The sequence below is a fragment of the Stegostoma tigrinum genome, chromosome 14 (genome assembly GCF_030684315.1).
Source record: "Stegostoma tigrinum isolate sSteTig4 chromosome 14, sSteTig4.hap1, whole genome shotgun sequence".
In the NCBI taxonomy this organism is placed as follows: domain Eukaryota; kingdom Metazoa; phylum Chordata; class Chondrichthyes; order Orectolobiformes; family Stegostomatidae; genus Stegostoma; species Stegostoma tigrinum.
Genome location: NC_081367.1, coordinates 52,438,822 through 52,452,721, shown reverse-complemented (window position 1 = coordinate 52,452,721; position 13,900 = coordinate 52,438,822). Strand labels below are relative to the sequence as shown.

The following is a 13,900-nucleotide window of genomic DNA, read 5'->3' as shown; positions in this document are numbered from 1 at the left end:
TGAAATTGGGATTGGTGTGTAGATATTAAAAATCACAATTTTTACAATGAGATCTCTGTCTGCGAATTTGATGAAAAGAGTCAAGACTTTCTCCAGAAAATGGCTGTTTTCAAAATACAAAATAAGTTGAATTTCTCCCATAAAACCAATGTCAGCTAAAACTGTCATAGAGCCATAGAGTTGTACAACATGGAAGCAGACCCTTTGGTATAAATCGTCAATGCCAACAGATATCGTAATTAATCTAGTCCCATTTGTCAGCATTTGGCCCATATCCCTCGAAACACTTCCTATTCATCTACCCATCCAGATGCCTTTTAAATGTTGTAATTGTGCCAGATTCCTTCTCTACTTCTGGCAGCTCATTCCATACATGCATCACCCTCTGTGAAGAAGTTGCCCCTCTGGTCTCTGTTAAACCTTTCCCTTCTCACCTTAAATCTACGCCCTCTAGTTTTGGACTCCCCTACCCTGGGGAAAAAACCTTGACTATTCACCCTTATCTGCCCTCATGATGTCATAAGCCTCTATAAGGTCACCCCTCAGCCTCTGATACGCCAGGGAAAAATGCCCTAGCCGACTCAACGTCTCCCTATAGGTCAATCCCTCTAACCCAGACAACATCCTAGTGAATCTTCTCTGAATCCTTTCAAGTTTCAGAACATTTTTTCTATCGCAGGGCGACCAGAATTGAACACAGTATTCCAACAGTGGCCTAACCAATGCCCTGTACACCCGCAACATGACCTCCCAATTCCTTTACTCGATGCATTGACCGATAAAGGCAAGCACACCAAATGCTGCCTTTGCTACCCTGTCTACCTGCAATTCCAGTTTCAAAAACTATGAACCTGTACCCACGTTGAAAGATAGGGGTAAGAGCATTACAAAGGGCATCAATAAGCAAAGTTTCTTCTACAGCTGAACAAATCTTACCCAAAGAATCTTCAAGCAGGACGGGAACCTCCCTGCACCACCACCTGTAATATTTAATCAGGAGTAACCATTGTAATATTCTTATAAAAACCAAAAGAACTGCAGATGCTGTAAATCAGGAGGAAAAACAGAAGTTGCTGGAAAAGCCCAGCACATCTGGCAGCATCTGTGAAGCCTAAAACAGAGTTAATGTTTCAGGTCCGGTGACACTTCCTCAGAACTGAGTAGTATTCTTATTTGGAAATAGTGGGAACTGCCAATGCTGGAGAATCTGAGATAGCAAAGTGGACAGCTGGATTAACATAGCAGGCCAAGCAGTGTCAGAGGAGCAGGAAAGTTGATGTTTCCAGTTTGGATTCTTCAGAAATGAAGAAGGGTCCAGACCCGAAATGTCAGCTTTCCCACTCCTCTGATGCTGCTTGGCCTGCTGTGTTCATCGAGCTCTACACCTTGTTATCTGATTTTCTTATTTGCAAGTCTTTCAAGCTTAGATGAACTTGAAGCAAGTGATAGCTCCCTTTACTGAAACATTTGACCTTGATTCAATACTGCCAGCAAGGCCCCCAGTGCTATCAATTCCTGCTGCTTTGAGTGTTCAGTATACTCTAGGTGAATGTAACAGGATGAAGTTTGGATGTGGCTGTGGGACAATGAAAATTAAATTCATTATACCATTTGCTTAATATTGTCCTTTATCAACAGCCAATGACTGAATTGGATCCAATGAATGAAATGTGTTACATCTTCTGAGAATAACCCTGCAGGAATTTCTAATTTCCCAAAACTAATTATAAATCAATCTCAAAACCAAATAAAGGCAATCACTATCCTCACTAATCTGTAATAGAAAATGGAACGTGATTACTATTTGTGACCTGTTTCACAGTGACAAACATATATTCATACTTAGCAACATTCTTTTTTACTTTGTCAAATAAAGTTGATTGTATTCAGAATATTAGAGATTCAAACTGAGATCATGCATCTAGCATTTTATGGCATTTTCTTCAGGTTTCATTGCAGAATGCAATGCAGGCCCAATGCAGAAATCAATTACTTTTCCTATTTTATCTATGTGCTCTACAAATAGTTACAAAATAAAACAATCAAATGTTTTTACCATGAATTGATTTCTAAGATTTCAGTTGAAAGAATATTTCAATCAATCAGCTGCAGCTGGAGTTTAAATAGAATATGATGTTGGTGGAGGCAGGGAACAGCAACAGTGCTTCATTCTTGCTTGTGCGAGTCAGAAATTACCAGTTATTAAGTCGTATTTATGCTAGGCAGGATGACCCCATTGGAAACAGAAGGAGAAACTGCTGGAAAGTCAGCATATCTGGCAGCATCTGTTGAGAGAAAGCAGAGTTAACCTTTCAGGCCAGTGACCTGCTCTGAAGAAGGGTCACTGGACCCGAGACATTGACTCTGCTTTCTTTCCACAGATGCTGCCAGATCTGCTGAGATTTTCCAGCAATTCAATTCTTGCTTCTGATTTCCAGCATCCACAGTTCTTTCAGTTTTTGTTTAGTGTCTGACTCCATTGGATATGGGGAGAGTGCAGAAAATGGAGTTGAGGTAGATGGTTAGCCATAATCTAGAATGGCGGAATAGGCTCGAGGTTGAATGGCCTATTTCAGCTCCTGCGTTTTAATCTTACTTTGCCTCAGTGGATTAGATGGCCCCGGCCCCATTCCTCACAACAGGACAAGCACATGTTCTTGACTGCCGATCCAGTGTTGTTCAGAAGGAGTGCTGTATTGTCAGAAATGCTGCATTTTTGAGGAAGTGTAGAGAAACTTAGAATCGTAGAAACCCTGAAGTACATAAACAGAACGTTTGGCCCATTGAGTCTGCGTCAACCTGCCGAAGAGGATTGACCCAGAGCCAGCCCCCTACCTCTCCCCATATCTTTGCATTTTCACCAGGGCTAATCCACCTAGCCTGCACATCCCTGGGTATTACGGGATAACTTAGCAGGGCAAACTGCCCAACCTGCATGTCTTTGGACTGAGAGGGGAAACTGGATCACCTGGAGGAAACAAACAGACACAGGTAGAACGTCGAAACTCAACAAAGATAGTCACCCAAGGTCAGAATCGTATCCAGGTCCCTGGTGCTCTGAGGCAGCAATTCTAACCACTGAGCCGTTGTGTTGCCCGCATTTTATGTGCATAAAGTTAGTATATCACCAGAACCACAATAGATATACCAGATGATGCAGAGAAATTTGTAGCTGATAGAAAAATTGGAAATGTTATGGACAGTGAAGAAAATGGTGAAAGACATTATGATGGCATAGGCAAGTTGGTGGAATGGGTGGACACAGGAAACAGTGTTCCCTCCAAGCTGCACGTACTGCTTGAAGTATTAGCACACACCTGGCATGATGACACATTAGCTTCTGCTTCTGGAAGCCATTGCCACAAACAAACCTCTGAGATTTACACAGCCAATAATATAAAGACCTTTAAAGACAGTGCAGAAAAGATTTACGAGAATCGTTCCAGGGATGAGGACTTCAGTTGTGTGGATGAATTAGAGAAGCTAGGATTTTCTCCTTTTTGAAGAGAAAAGAGAAGTTTGAGACACGATATGATGCACATGTTCAAAATCATGACAGGCCTAGGTAGACACTGTTCCAATTTCGTGATTGGCAAAAGAACTAAAGATCACATGAGGGCAAATCAGACTATGACTAGACTCCAAAATGCACTGCCTGAGAATGTGGTGGAGATTGGAAAATCAGGGTGAGAGCAAACTGCCTTCTGTTAAAAGAACAGCTTTCAACAGCCATCAGCCCTAAAGAAAGAGAAAATCACTGGCTCTCAGAAATCTGGATGAGAGTTTGCTCGCTGAGCTGGAAGGTTCGTTTTCAGACGTTTCGTCACCATTCTAGGTAACATCATCAGTGAGCCTCCGACAAAGCACTGGTGTTATGTCCTGCTTTATATTTATCTGGTTAGGTTTCCTTGGGTTGGTGATGTCATTTCCTGTTCTTTTTCTCAGGGGATGGTAGATTGATTTGGAGCCAATGTGTTTGTTGATGGAGTTCCGGTTGGAATGCCATGCTTCTAGGAATTCTCGTGCGTGTCTCTGTTTGGCTTGTCCTAGGATGGATGTGTTGTCCCAATCAAAGTGGTGTCCTTCCTCATCTGTATGTAAGGATACGAGTGATAGTGGGTCATGTCGTTTTGTGGCTAGTTGATGTTCATGTATCCTGGTGGCTAGCTTTCTGGATACATGAACATCAAATGGTGACGAAACGCCTGAAAACGAACCTTCCAGCTCAGCTAACAAACTCACATCCAGAACCTCAACCTGAGCTACAAATCTTCTCAAAACTCTCAGAAATCTCTAATATCTGAGTAAGCACCATCAAAATAAAAGCATTATGGCACCCTTAACTAATATCCTTGACACAGGAAGGCATTCCTGACTGGAGGATAGTGGAGAAGGCAAAGAGCATTCAGGAAGATTTATTCTGGCTGTAATTTGGAGAGATTAAGCTTTAATTACTTTCTAATTCTTTTTATATACAAGTGGAACTTCTATCAATTGGAACTACATACCTTTAGAATTTTGTGTTCTTTGGGAATGTTTAGTCCCTCAAGGAGAATTGTTCAATTTGTTCCTAGTTCTGTTAGTTTGCTCACTGTTTAGAGTTAGATAAGTACATTGCTACTTGTTGATTATAGAGTGACTGTCAGGAGTTCATTTCATTTAAGGGTGTTGGAGGCAGGTTATACCACTTTAGATACCTCCTTTAACAGATTGAGGCGAGGTGAGCTTCTCTCTGTGTTTCAATTTTACTGATCAGGTGCGGGGGTTTGGGGCATGAGGGTGAGGGTCAACCTCCACTTCGTAGCAATTGCTTTCATGCTTATCTATTTAATTATTCAGCTTGACTTTAGGAGCCTTAGATGTAGGCCATCGGATCCAGAGAAATTGTCTGTCTTTAATCCCAATAGTTCATTCAGGTCTTTTTTCCTATTGTTGACAATTGTTTTAAATTCTTCCTTTTCTATAACTCTGCTATTTCGGAGTTCCCCAATATTAACACCTCTGTGTCATCCTCTAATGGGGCCAGCATTCACTTCAGCTATTCTGTTTCTTTTTGAGTTGGTAAAATTTTCTGCTAGTCATCTTTCATAATTAACCTTTCTTCTTTTTATTACTTTTTTTTAGTAACCCTTTGTTGATCTGTAAAAGTTTCCCAATCCTCCAGCCTCATACTAGCCTCAGCAATATGGTATGTCTTAGTTTTTCCCCTTTAGTTTATCTTTAGCTTCCTTGCTTAGCTATGATTGTTCTTTTCCTCTCTCACAGTCTTTCTTTCTCTTTGAATTTTTTTTTTAGTTGGGAGAAATTGAATATCTCCTATAATGTCTGCCACTATTCATCAGCTGTTCTTTCTGCGCAGCCCACTAGACCCAAACCTGTCCTCATACCCACGAAATTACCTTTGTTTAACGCTAGAACATTAGTGTAGGATTCAAGTTTCTTATCGTCAAAATGAATTTCAAATTCCAGCATGCTATGATCATTCTTCCCTAGAGGATCCTTTACAGTGAGACTATTGATGCCATCTCATTACACAATACTAAATCCAAACTAGCCTGCACCCCTCTATCATTGTTCTAAGAAACAATCTCTAATGCATTCTATTAACTATGAAGCTGCCCTTACCAATTTGATTAATCCAGTCTATATGCATGTTAAAATCACCCACAATCACTGTCAACCTTTCACTCAAGCCCCTAGTATTTCCTGGTTTATACTGTGCCCTACTGTGGTACTGCTATTAGGGCACCCATTGATTACTCCCACTAGGGACCGCTTCCCTTGCTGTTTCTTAACTCGACCCAGACTGAGAATACATCCTAACCTGTCACCAAAGTCATTTCTCACCACAGAACTGATTGCTTCTTTTGCTGACACAGCTACACCACTTTTTTTTCCTTTCTGTGTATCCTTGAAAAACACTGAGTACCCTTGCATGTTCAGCTCCCAGATCTGGTCTCCCTGTACCCACATCTCAGTAATCACAAATCTCACCCATTGTCTCTGTTTGTGCTACTCAATAATTTTATTGCAAGTGCAAAGGCTTTAAGTTTGACCTGTTTTCAATTTTGCCTACTCTTGTATGCAATATGATGTTCATATGTTTTGGTCCTTGCTTTCATTTTTGGGTAGCAATCAGCCCCATTGCTAAATTGCACTCCGATCTTATGTTTACTGTGTGATTTTTAAGCTTTCCATGAAACAGAACACACCCTCATCTCCCAGTCCTGAAAAATATAGTCTAAATCGCAACTTGTAGCCCTGGTTATGCAATTTGCCAGTACTCTGATCCCAGCATGAATCAAGTGGAGCCTGTCCCAACAGAACAGCTCTCTCTTTCCCCGCTGCTGGTGCCAATATCCTATGATTTCAAATCCATTTCTCCCATGCCAGTCTTTGCACCATGCATTTAATCTCGTTAACTCTGACTTAATTAGTTCATGCCTCAGGTAGTAATCTGGACATTTATTACTTCTGCTTTACAATTTAGCAACTAGCTGCTTGCATTTCTTCAGTAGACCTCTTTCCTGGTTCTGTCTTTGTCATTGGTACGTAATAGACTATAGCAAACTGATCTTTCCCCTTCCAGTCCAAGTTCCAATGCACCCATATAAAATATCCTTAACCTTGGCACCAGGTGGACACCATACCCTCAGGACTCTGGATCCTGGTTACAGAGAACAGCGTCTATTCCCCTAACTTTACTATCCCTGATTATGCCTACATTTCTCCTTTCTCCTTGGCTTGAATATGATCCGCTTACTCAACCTCCTTTCAGTCCCTGTTCACACAGGAAGCAAGAACCTCAAATCTGTTGGACAAAGACACGGTCTGAGGCTTCTGAAATGCTGCCTCCTGGATCCCACTAGCTGTCTCACTCATAATCACATCTAAGAGTGACCGATACTGAGATTTATTTAAACTTCTCACCTGTTTCTAGTGGGAATTATCTAAATTGCATGTACTTCTGTTCAATCTAAAAAGTTGTACTTCTGTAATAGAATACTATAGAGTTTATGTTATTGTTCATTCATCAAGCAGGTGAAATGTCCTTCAGCCCAGTTCAGCATAATCAGTTATTATTTTTACCCAGCTTGTGTATAAAATTCTACCTTGTGTGGTTCAAAGTACAAACAGCTCAAAATAGGCACCGAACAGTGGATTAATCTTTGCGTGTAGAGGTGAACCCATCAGTCTGAGTGATACAATTCTAATACTTTCTGTTTAACAGTAAATACATTCCACCTCTCCTAAAAACTAAGTGATCTTTTTGGGGCGAAGGTATCTAGGAAATTCATCTTCAACCCATTGAAGCAATCAAAACTTTTCTAGGAGGCCACTCAAGCCATAAATTCTCTGCAGTTCTAGCCCTTTTATAAGGGGTGATATCTATTCCAGTCATAAATATGTAATACAGTCACTTAAAGAAATTTGTTGAATTGGTATTTATACATAAGACAACATCCAGCTCCTTTGGGAAAATAACCTGATATCTGACCTTGATCTGATTTCACATAACCTTGAAAACATTATGAACATGGAGAGGAGTCAAACTGGTTCTCAAAGTGAAAGGAGATGCACTATTCTGCAAAACTTTGAAGTTAAGGAACAAATTAATGGATATTGGGGCCCTTAATAAGAATGGAAATGACAAGCTACGAGTGAAAATTAAGAAACCCTTGAAGTAAATGCCATTCAGGATTCACTATTTCACCATTGGAATCCTAGTGTAAAGAATGTTGCTTCTTTGAAAATGTCGAGGATGTGATGGTGAATTACTGATTTAGTGAAAATTTTCGAACGAGAAAGATGATGTTTCTCAAGGGAAGGGTCCCGACCCAAAACATCAACTTTCCTGCTCCTCTGCTGCCTGGCCTGCTGTGTTCCTCCACACTGTTCTATCAGATGAGGTATGGAGTTGGTTCAAAGTGTAAAGGATGATGTGTACAAATACTGTGTGTAGTCTGAGCAGAATGAAATGACTGAATTGAATTTTTTTATGACAAGTTACAGATAATACTATTAAAGTAGTTTCTGCCATCACAGAAGAAATTGCAGCTGTGGTGTCAAATAACTTAACAGGAAAATTCATTTGGTAATATTTTCTGTCTTCCATTTGAAGTAAGTGTAGAAAAATCGAGAACACTACCATTTGCATGGTATATATTCATCTTTTTGAACACTCATTTTCACTTACCCCAATTTCTACATGGCCTTCCCAATGATCCACAGCTATCCAGCTCAGTAGAAAGAAGTGACCTCATTGTAGCCTTCATAAATTGATGGAAGTTGATGTGGAAGGGCAGCTGTAACATGCCTGTTGTTGGGTTTTATTTTTATATGGTATGCTCAGCTACCAGTTAGTATGTCTCATAGCAACAAATTTTGAGTTGGCTACTCAATGTCTGATATGAATATATATAAACAGTGCCTAGTTGTCCACTGGTATGTTTCAGATATGTTTAACTAAAATGGTAAGTGAATCAGATTTTACTGCCATTGTCATGTTATATATAGTGACTAGACTGTAGAGCTTTGAGACTGTTTGACTGTAATAAGATTATTTTCTTAATGCCTCTCTTGACAGTATTGTTGGAAATACAACTGTATTAATTGGCCAGTAGTGAGAACATGGGCTTCAGTTTAAAAATGCTACTAATTGGGTGTTTTATAAATACTTGAACATGTGCTGTTCCATCATAAATTTTTTGGTTTTGTTATTTTGCCCTGTTAAGAGTTGAGAAGAAAGAACGAGCCAGGTTAAAGACAGTGAAATTCAATTCAAAATCAAGAGACAAAGGGGTAAGTGTATTGAGAGAATAATTATTATTATGTCTGTCTTCTCTGCATGTAAGAGCACTTACACTCATTACAAGGATCCGAAAGTCTATCTTTGATTACCTAATATTTTTTCAAGGTTTTTAAAACAGGTCTCACCTATTGCATTCACTGTATTTAGCAAATTACACTTCTGAACTGAGAAAAGCTGGGAGGTTTGCCCTGTAAATATTCATTCCCTCCAATTCGAAATTGATTTATGGATATATTTTACACAAGCTAGTTTTTTTTCTCAATTCAGTTAGCTTATTGTATAAAGTGGTGTAGTTTGAGCATCTTGAGGTAATTGTCTGTGATAAAGATGTTACGTTCGTGCAAGTTATATCGAGTTCCAGCAAAAAGCGAAGCATTATAATTCTGCAGCACTTGAGTGCCAAGGTTTTGCAGATGACTTCAACACAAGTCAAGCCTGTGCATGGAGTCGGGGTGGAGGGGGTGGTGGTGCGTTAAAGTACTTGGCTATTTATCTGTAGAAGTATATGTGTTTTTAAGTCACCCTGTTCAGAGATGTTGTGGCACCAATTCTGGAGCAGCTGGGGCTTCTGGCCCAGAGGAAGGAATCCTATCACAGCATCACCATAGTTAATAGCAAAAGTATCTTGTGGTATTATTCTAATACAACAAGTGATTTAGACTCGTAATCCAAATATCCTTTTGAATGAACATTAAAGGATAATGGCTGAATTGCTAATCACCTTGCCACTTGCTCATACAAAGCGCAAATTCTAATTATTTTTCAGCAGTTTGGTCAGTCATGGTATGACCGATCTGAAACCACTGGTTCTGGAACTCGGATCTTGTGGACTTGAGACAGGGAGACTGCAACAATGTCACAAGACCTAACAAATACTAATTCTACTGTATGCCCTAATCAACTTATTTTATTAGCATTTATAACAAATTGTAAATATCACAAAATACATGTAAATTTGAGAAATTCTACAATGATTCCACACCAAACTAAACATATGTGCAAGGTTTTACAAACAGATGTGGAAATTAGATCTGCGATCCTCTTTTTAAATTTCAAACATCTTAAAGACCCTAGCCCAAGATTCTTCAGTTCGACATTAGTTTTTAAATGTTGAAGAAGTGTTTTACTGCAGTCTCTGCATTAGCATTTATTATCCTTTTTGCAGTCAGGTAGTTGGATTTGGAAAAGCATGAGAGGAAGAATTCACCAAACACAAAACTGCTAAATGTTGTCTTATACCAGTACAAGGTGTTGCTCTAACTGAAGAGGGGTTAGAATTGGGATCGGGTGAGATTTTCTCCTAACATTTGTTTGCTACTTACTATCGATCTTCTAATTGCCCTCCCAGCCGTGGTGCTGTCTTAACAATACATCAGATTCCCAACAGTAGATGAACCTTCCATTTTCATAATTGTGTGCATTACTTGTTTCTCTTCACTGTTCGGATATAGTAACATTCTCCCATACGCATCTCAGCATGACAGCGCCACAATGAAACCAAACTCTTGCTTAATGTGTTGTAGACTTCTAAAAAGATATACTTGCATTTATATAGCATCTTTGCTGACCACCAGATAATCTAAAGTATTTGAAAACAATTGAGTACCTGCTGAAGCATATTCCCTGTCATAATCTAAGAAATGTATCTGCTAATTTGTGCACAGCATGCTCCCACAAGCAGCAATGTTAAAAAATCTAGTCAACTGGTAATAAATGTTGGCCAAGACACTGGGGAGATAACTTCACTTTTTTGATGAAGGGTCTTGGCCTGAAATGTCAGCTTTTGTGCTCCTAAGATGCTGCTTGACCTGCTGTGTTCATCCAGCTGCACACTTTGTTACATTGGAGATAATTCCACTGTTGCTTTTCAAAATAGTGCCATGGGACCTCCTACAGCCACCTGGGAGGGAAGATGAGGTTGCTTGACCTCTCATCTATAAGATGGTTCCTCTAATAATGCAGCATTCCCTCATTACTGCATTAAACTTTCAGCTTAGATTGTTGTGCACAAATACTGGGGTGGAATTCAAGCCTGTAATCTTATGAATTTGAAGTGTGCGCTGATAACAAAGCCATGAATGACAGATAAGATTAAATGTTTCTTGATTGGTTGCTTAAAGAGATTCTGTGAAATTGAATTGGAAAAGTCAAAGTTTTAAAGGATAGACTGCTCCTGTAATGTGTGTGTTGCTCAAGTACAATTGTTTCTTTAAAACTAAGTAGTAATAAATAGTGATGGTGCATTTATCTTGCGCTCTGACCATGTTACAGACACATTAATGCTGAGAGTAAGTTAGCGGTTAGGACTGAAACCAAGATAAGTGCACATCCTTAAATGTTCATTATTATCATTAGATTATGGGTAAGGCAATTCTGATTTTATAGAGAGAGAGAGAGAGAGAGAGCGAAAGAGAGAGAGAAAGAGCTCTGAATTAGTATATTTTGGTGAATATCATGCCCTCAAATAATAAATATACAGAAAATCAAAATATATAGCAGTAGTTGTTAGGGATACCTTCTGAAAGCAATTTAACTTTGGTTTTTTAAAAAAAGTGTTTGGTATTCCTAAGGAGTTCTAACCTGCATTCCTCCCATTCAGTATCCATGATCTCCCCTTGACGTGGAAACTCTTGGTGAGAATTCATTCTCAAAGCCAGAAAGCTCTTTCTGCATGGGAGTTTGAGTTGCAAATGTGTTTACTTTTTTTTTAAACTGACCACCAGAGGTAAAAGCGTAGCCATCCTCATGTTTGGCGAGACGACCCCAAATTTTCATGGCTACTTGTAACTTGGGGATGTGGATAGGGAAAAGAGTGAGGCTGTTTCAATTAGCTGCTACTTTGGGGCAAGGACTTACAATACAGATAAAAAAAATCTTTTGCTTACCCATAATCTAAAAGTTATATGGTAAATCATTTTTAAATTATACTTCTTGATATATAAATATTTAGAATGTCAGGTGTTTCTTTAGATCTCTGCAGAAATCTAAGCTGCTGTTCTTCAAAAATGTTGAGCTGGTAGCGAACCATAGTTTAACAGCATGTTCTACACTGTTCTTCAAGCTGCTGTAGATTTTTAATAAATGCCTTATACTAGTATTCCCTGCTAAAATGGAACACAATTTTAGTGGTTTAGAGTGTATGTCCAGTTGGAGCAATTGTGTACTAACGTGTGCAGAAAATGCATGTAGCTAAAGGAATGAGGAAAACTACGCTTGCCATTGATAAAGATCTGCATCCCACAGGGCTGTCTTAATTAGCCACATTTAAACTTTGGCATGGCTTCAGAGATGCCAGGCTTTAGCACGCTCTGCATGTTGATTATTTTTTTGAAACAAAATGACTTTTACATCTCAAAATCCAATTTCTCTCTGGTTTTGGGTGTTGGCCGTGGTCAGATACCTGATGCTATTTTTTTAGATTTAACTTAATGGGCATCACTGTCCCTCATTTTGGTTTCAACGATTTGCAGACCAATTCTAGCATTTTATTAATCCTAGATGTAAAATGAATGAATTTAAAATTTGTTACCTTGGATCCAAGTGGAGATTACTTTCAGTTTACACATTTGATGTTTTTCAAAATCATAAAATTATTGGGGAAATCACCTGTGTTTTGGGCAATGCAGAGAGTCACACCAATATTGATGCCTATAGCCATTAGTAAACTATATATAACTACGCAACTTTAGTACAAATCTTAATCATTTCTTTCCCTATGTTTAAAACTCATCTGTAGAGCCAACAGTCTTGCTCCATAAATTGCTAATTTCTTAGAATTTTTTAAAGCCCCTATAAGTGTGGTAACAGGCCCTTCAGCCCAACAAGTCCACACCGACCCTCAGAACATCCCACCTAATCTACACACCCCTGAACACTACGGGAAATTTAGCACAGCCAATCCACCTGGCCTTTACATCTTTGGACTGTGGGAGGAACATCAGAGTACCCGGAGGAAACCCATGCCGACACAGGGGGAATGTTCAAACTCCATACAGACAGTTGCCTGACGGTGGAATCGAACCCAGGTCCCAGGCACTGTGAGGCAGCAGTGCTAACCACTGAGCCACTGTGCCTCCCTTAAAGCTCACGACTTTTGTTATTTATACTCTTAGGTACTCTCATATCAATGTACAAATCAGGAGCAGAGCATATACACCTGTTTTCTCATTCACTCTCAGCTTTTGTATGTACCAACTGGCCTCATTTCCATTCTGTTAATCTCCTCTTTCTTTCAATCTCCCAAATATCTAAATGAACACGACCAACAATGTTTTGGAATAAGTTGTACTTTTAATCATCTTTTTGGGAGTAACTGGATAACTACTGATCCACCTCTTCTGATGTGGATTGAGAGAACCTCTCATTTTTAGATTCACCTGAAATTATTGAGAAATTGGATTTTTTTAATGCACTTTGGTCACTAGCTCTCATTGTGCTACATTAATTGTGAATTCAATCAATGGACTTCCTGCTGAAAGTTGGCAACAATCAATATTAAAATTGATTAATAACCAAGAATTTAAATTTGAAGATAGCATGCAAACAGCTACATCCTTCCCTCGTCTTCAAAATTGAGCACTGTTCATTTAAATCCATCTTTGTTTGCCTTGTTTCTAGAAAGTTTTGTCTTTATTTCTTGAAAAAGGTTATTTTTAAAATCCCTGCTATTGCCAACTTTTTTCATATCCATCTTGATCAATTTTTCTACTTTTATTTATTTATCTCAGATGTGAAACTTGGCCGATCTTACTCTTGTGGAAGTGACTCTAAAGCCAGCACATTTCTGTCTAGTCTTAAAATATTTGATTGGCAGCACAGCTCAAATGCTCTATTTAAAAAGAGAATATTTCACTAAATATCTTGGAAGTTGCTCTGGATTTCATTTTACAAATTTTCCAGCGCAGTCTGAATGCGATTTGCTGAAAGAGCAGGATACATTCTATGCGCCATCATCTCATGAACAAAGTTAGCATTAAAACAAAATTTATACTGAAGAAATGCAAAAGGGTGGCCCGAGTCAGTTTTCATGTGTTTCTAGGGTCGGGCATTAATCACGTGGACATTAGACACCCCTTTTTTTGCCACTCC

General features: G+C 39.1%; 1 protein-coding gene across 29 annotated transcripts in view; it reads left to right on the top strand.

Moving 5' to 3' along the window:
• Positions 1–13,900, top strand: part of LOC125457523 (disks large homolog 1-like) — a 406,012-nt gene that overhangs the window by 370,768 nt on the left and 21,344 nt on the right. For all 29 annotated transcript variants that reach the window (XM_059651157.1, XM_059651153.1, XM_059651152.1 and 26 more), the window contains one exon: positions 8,736–8,802. In XM_059651157.1, the coding sequence (XP_059507140.1) occupies positions 8,736–8,802 (67 nt within the window). The remainder of the gene's footprint in view (positions 1–8,735; positions 8,803–13,900) is intronic.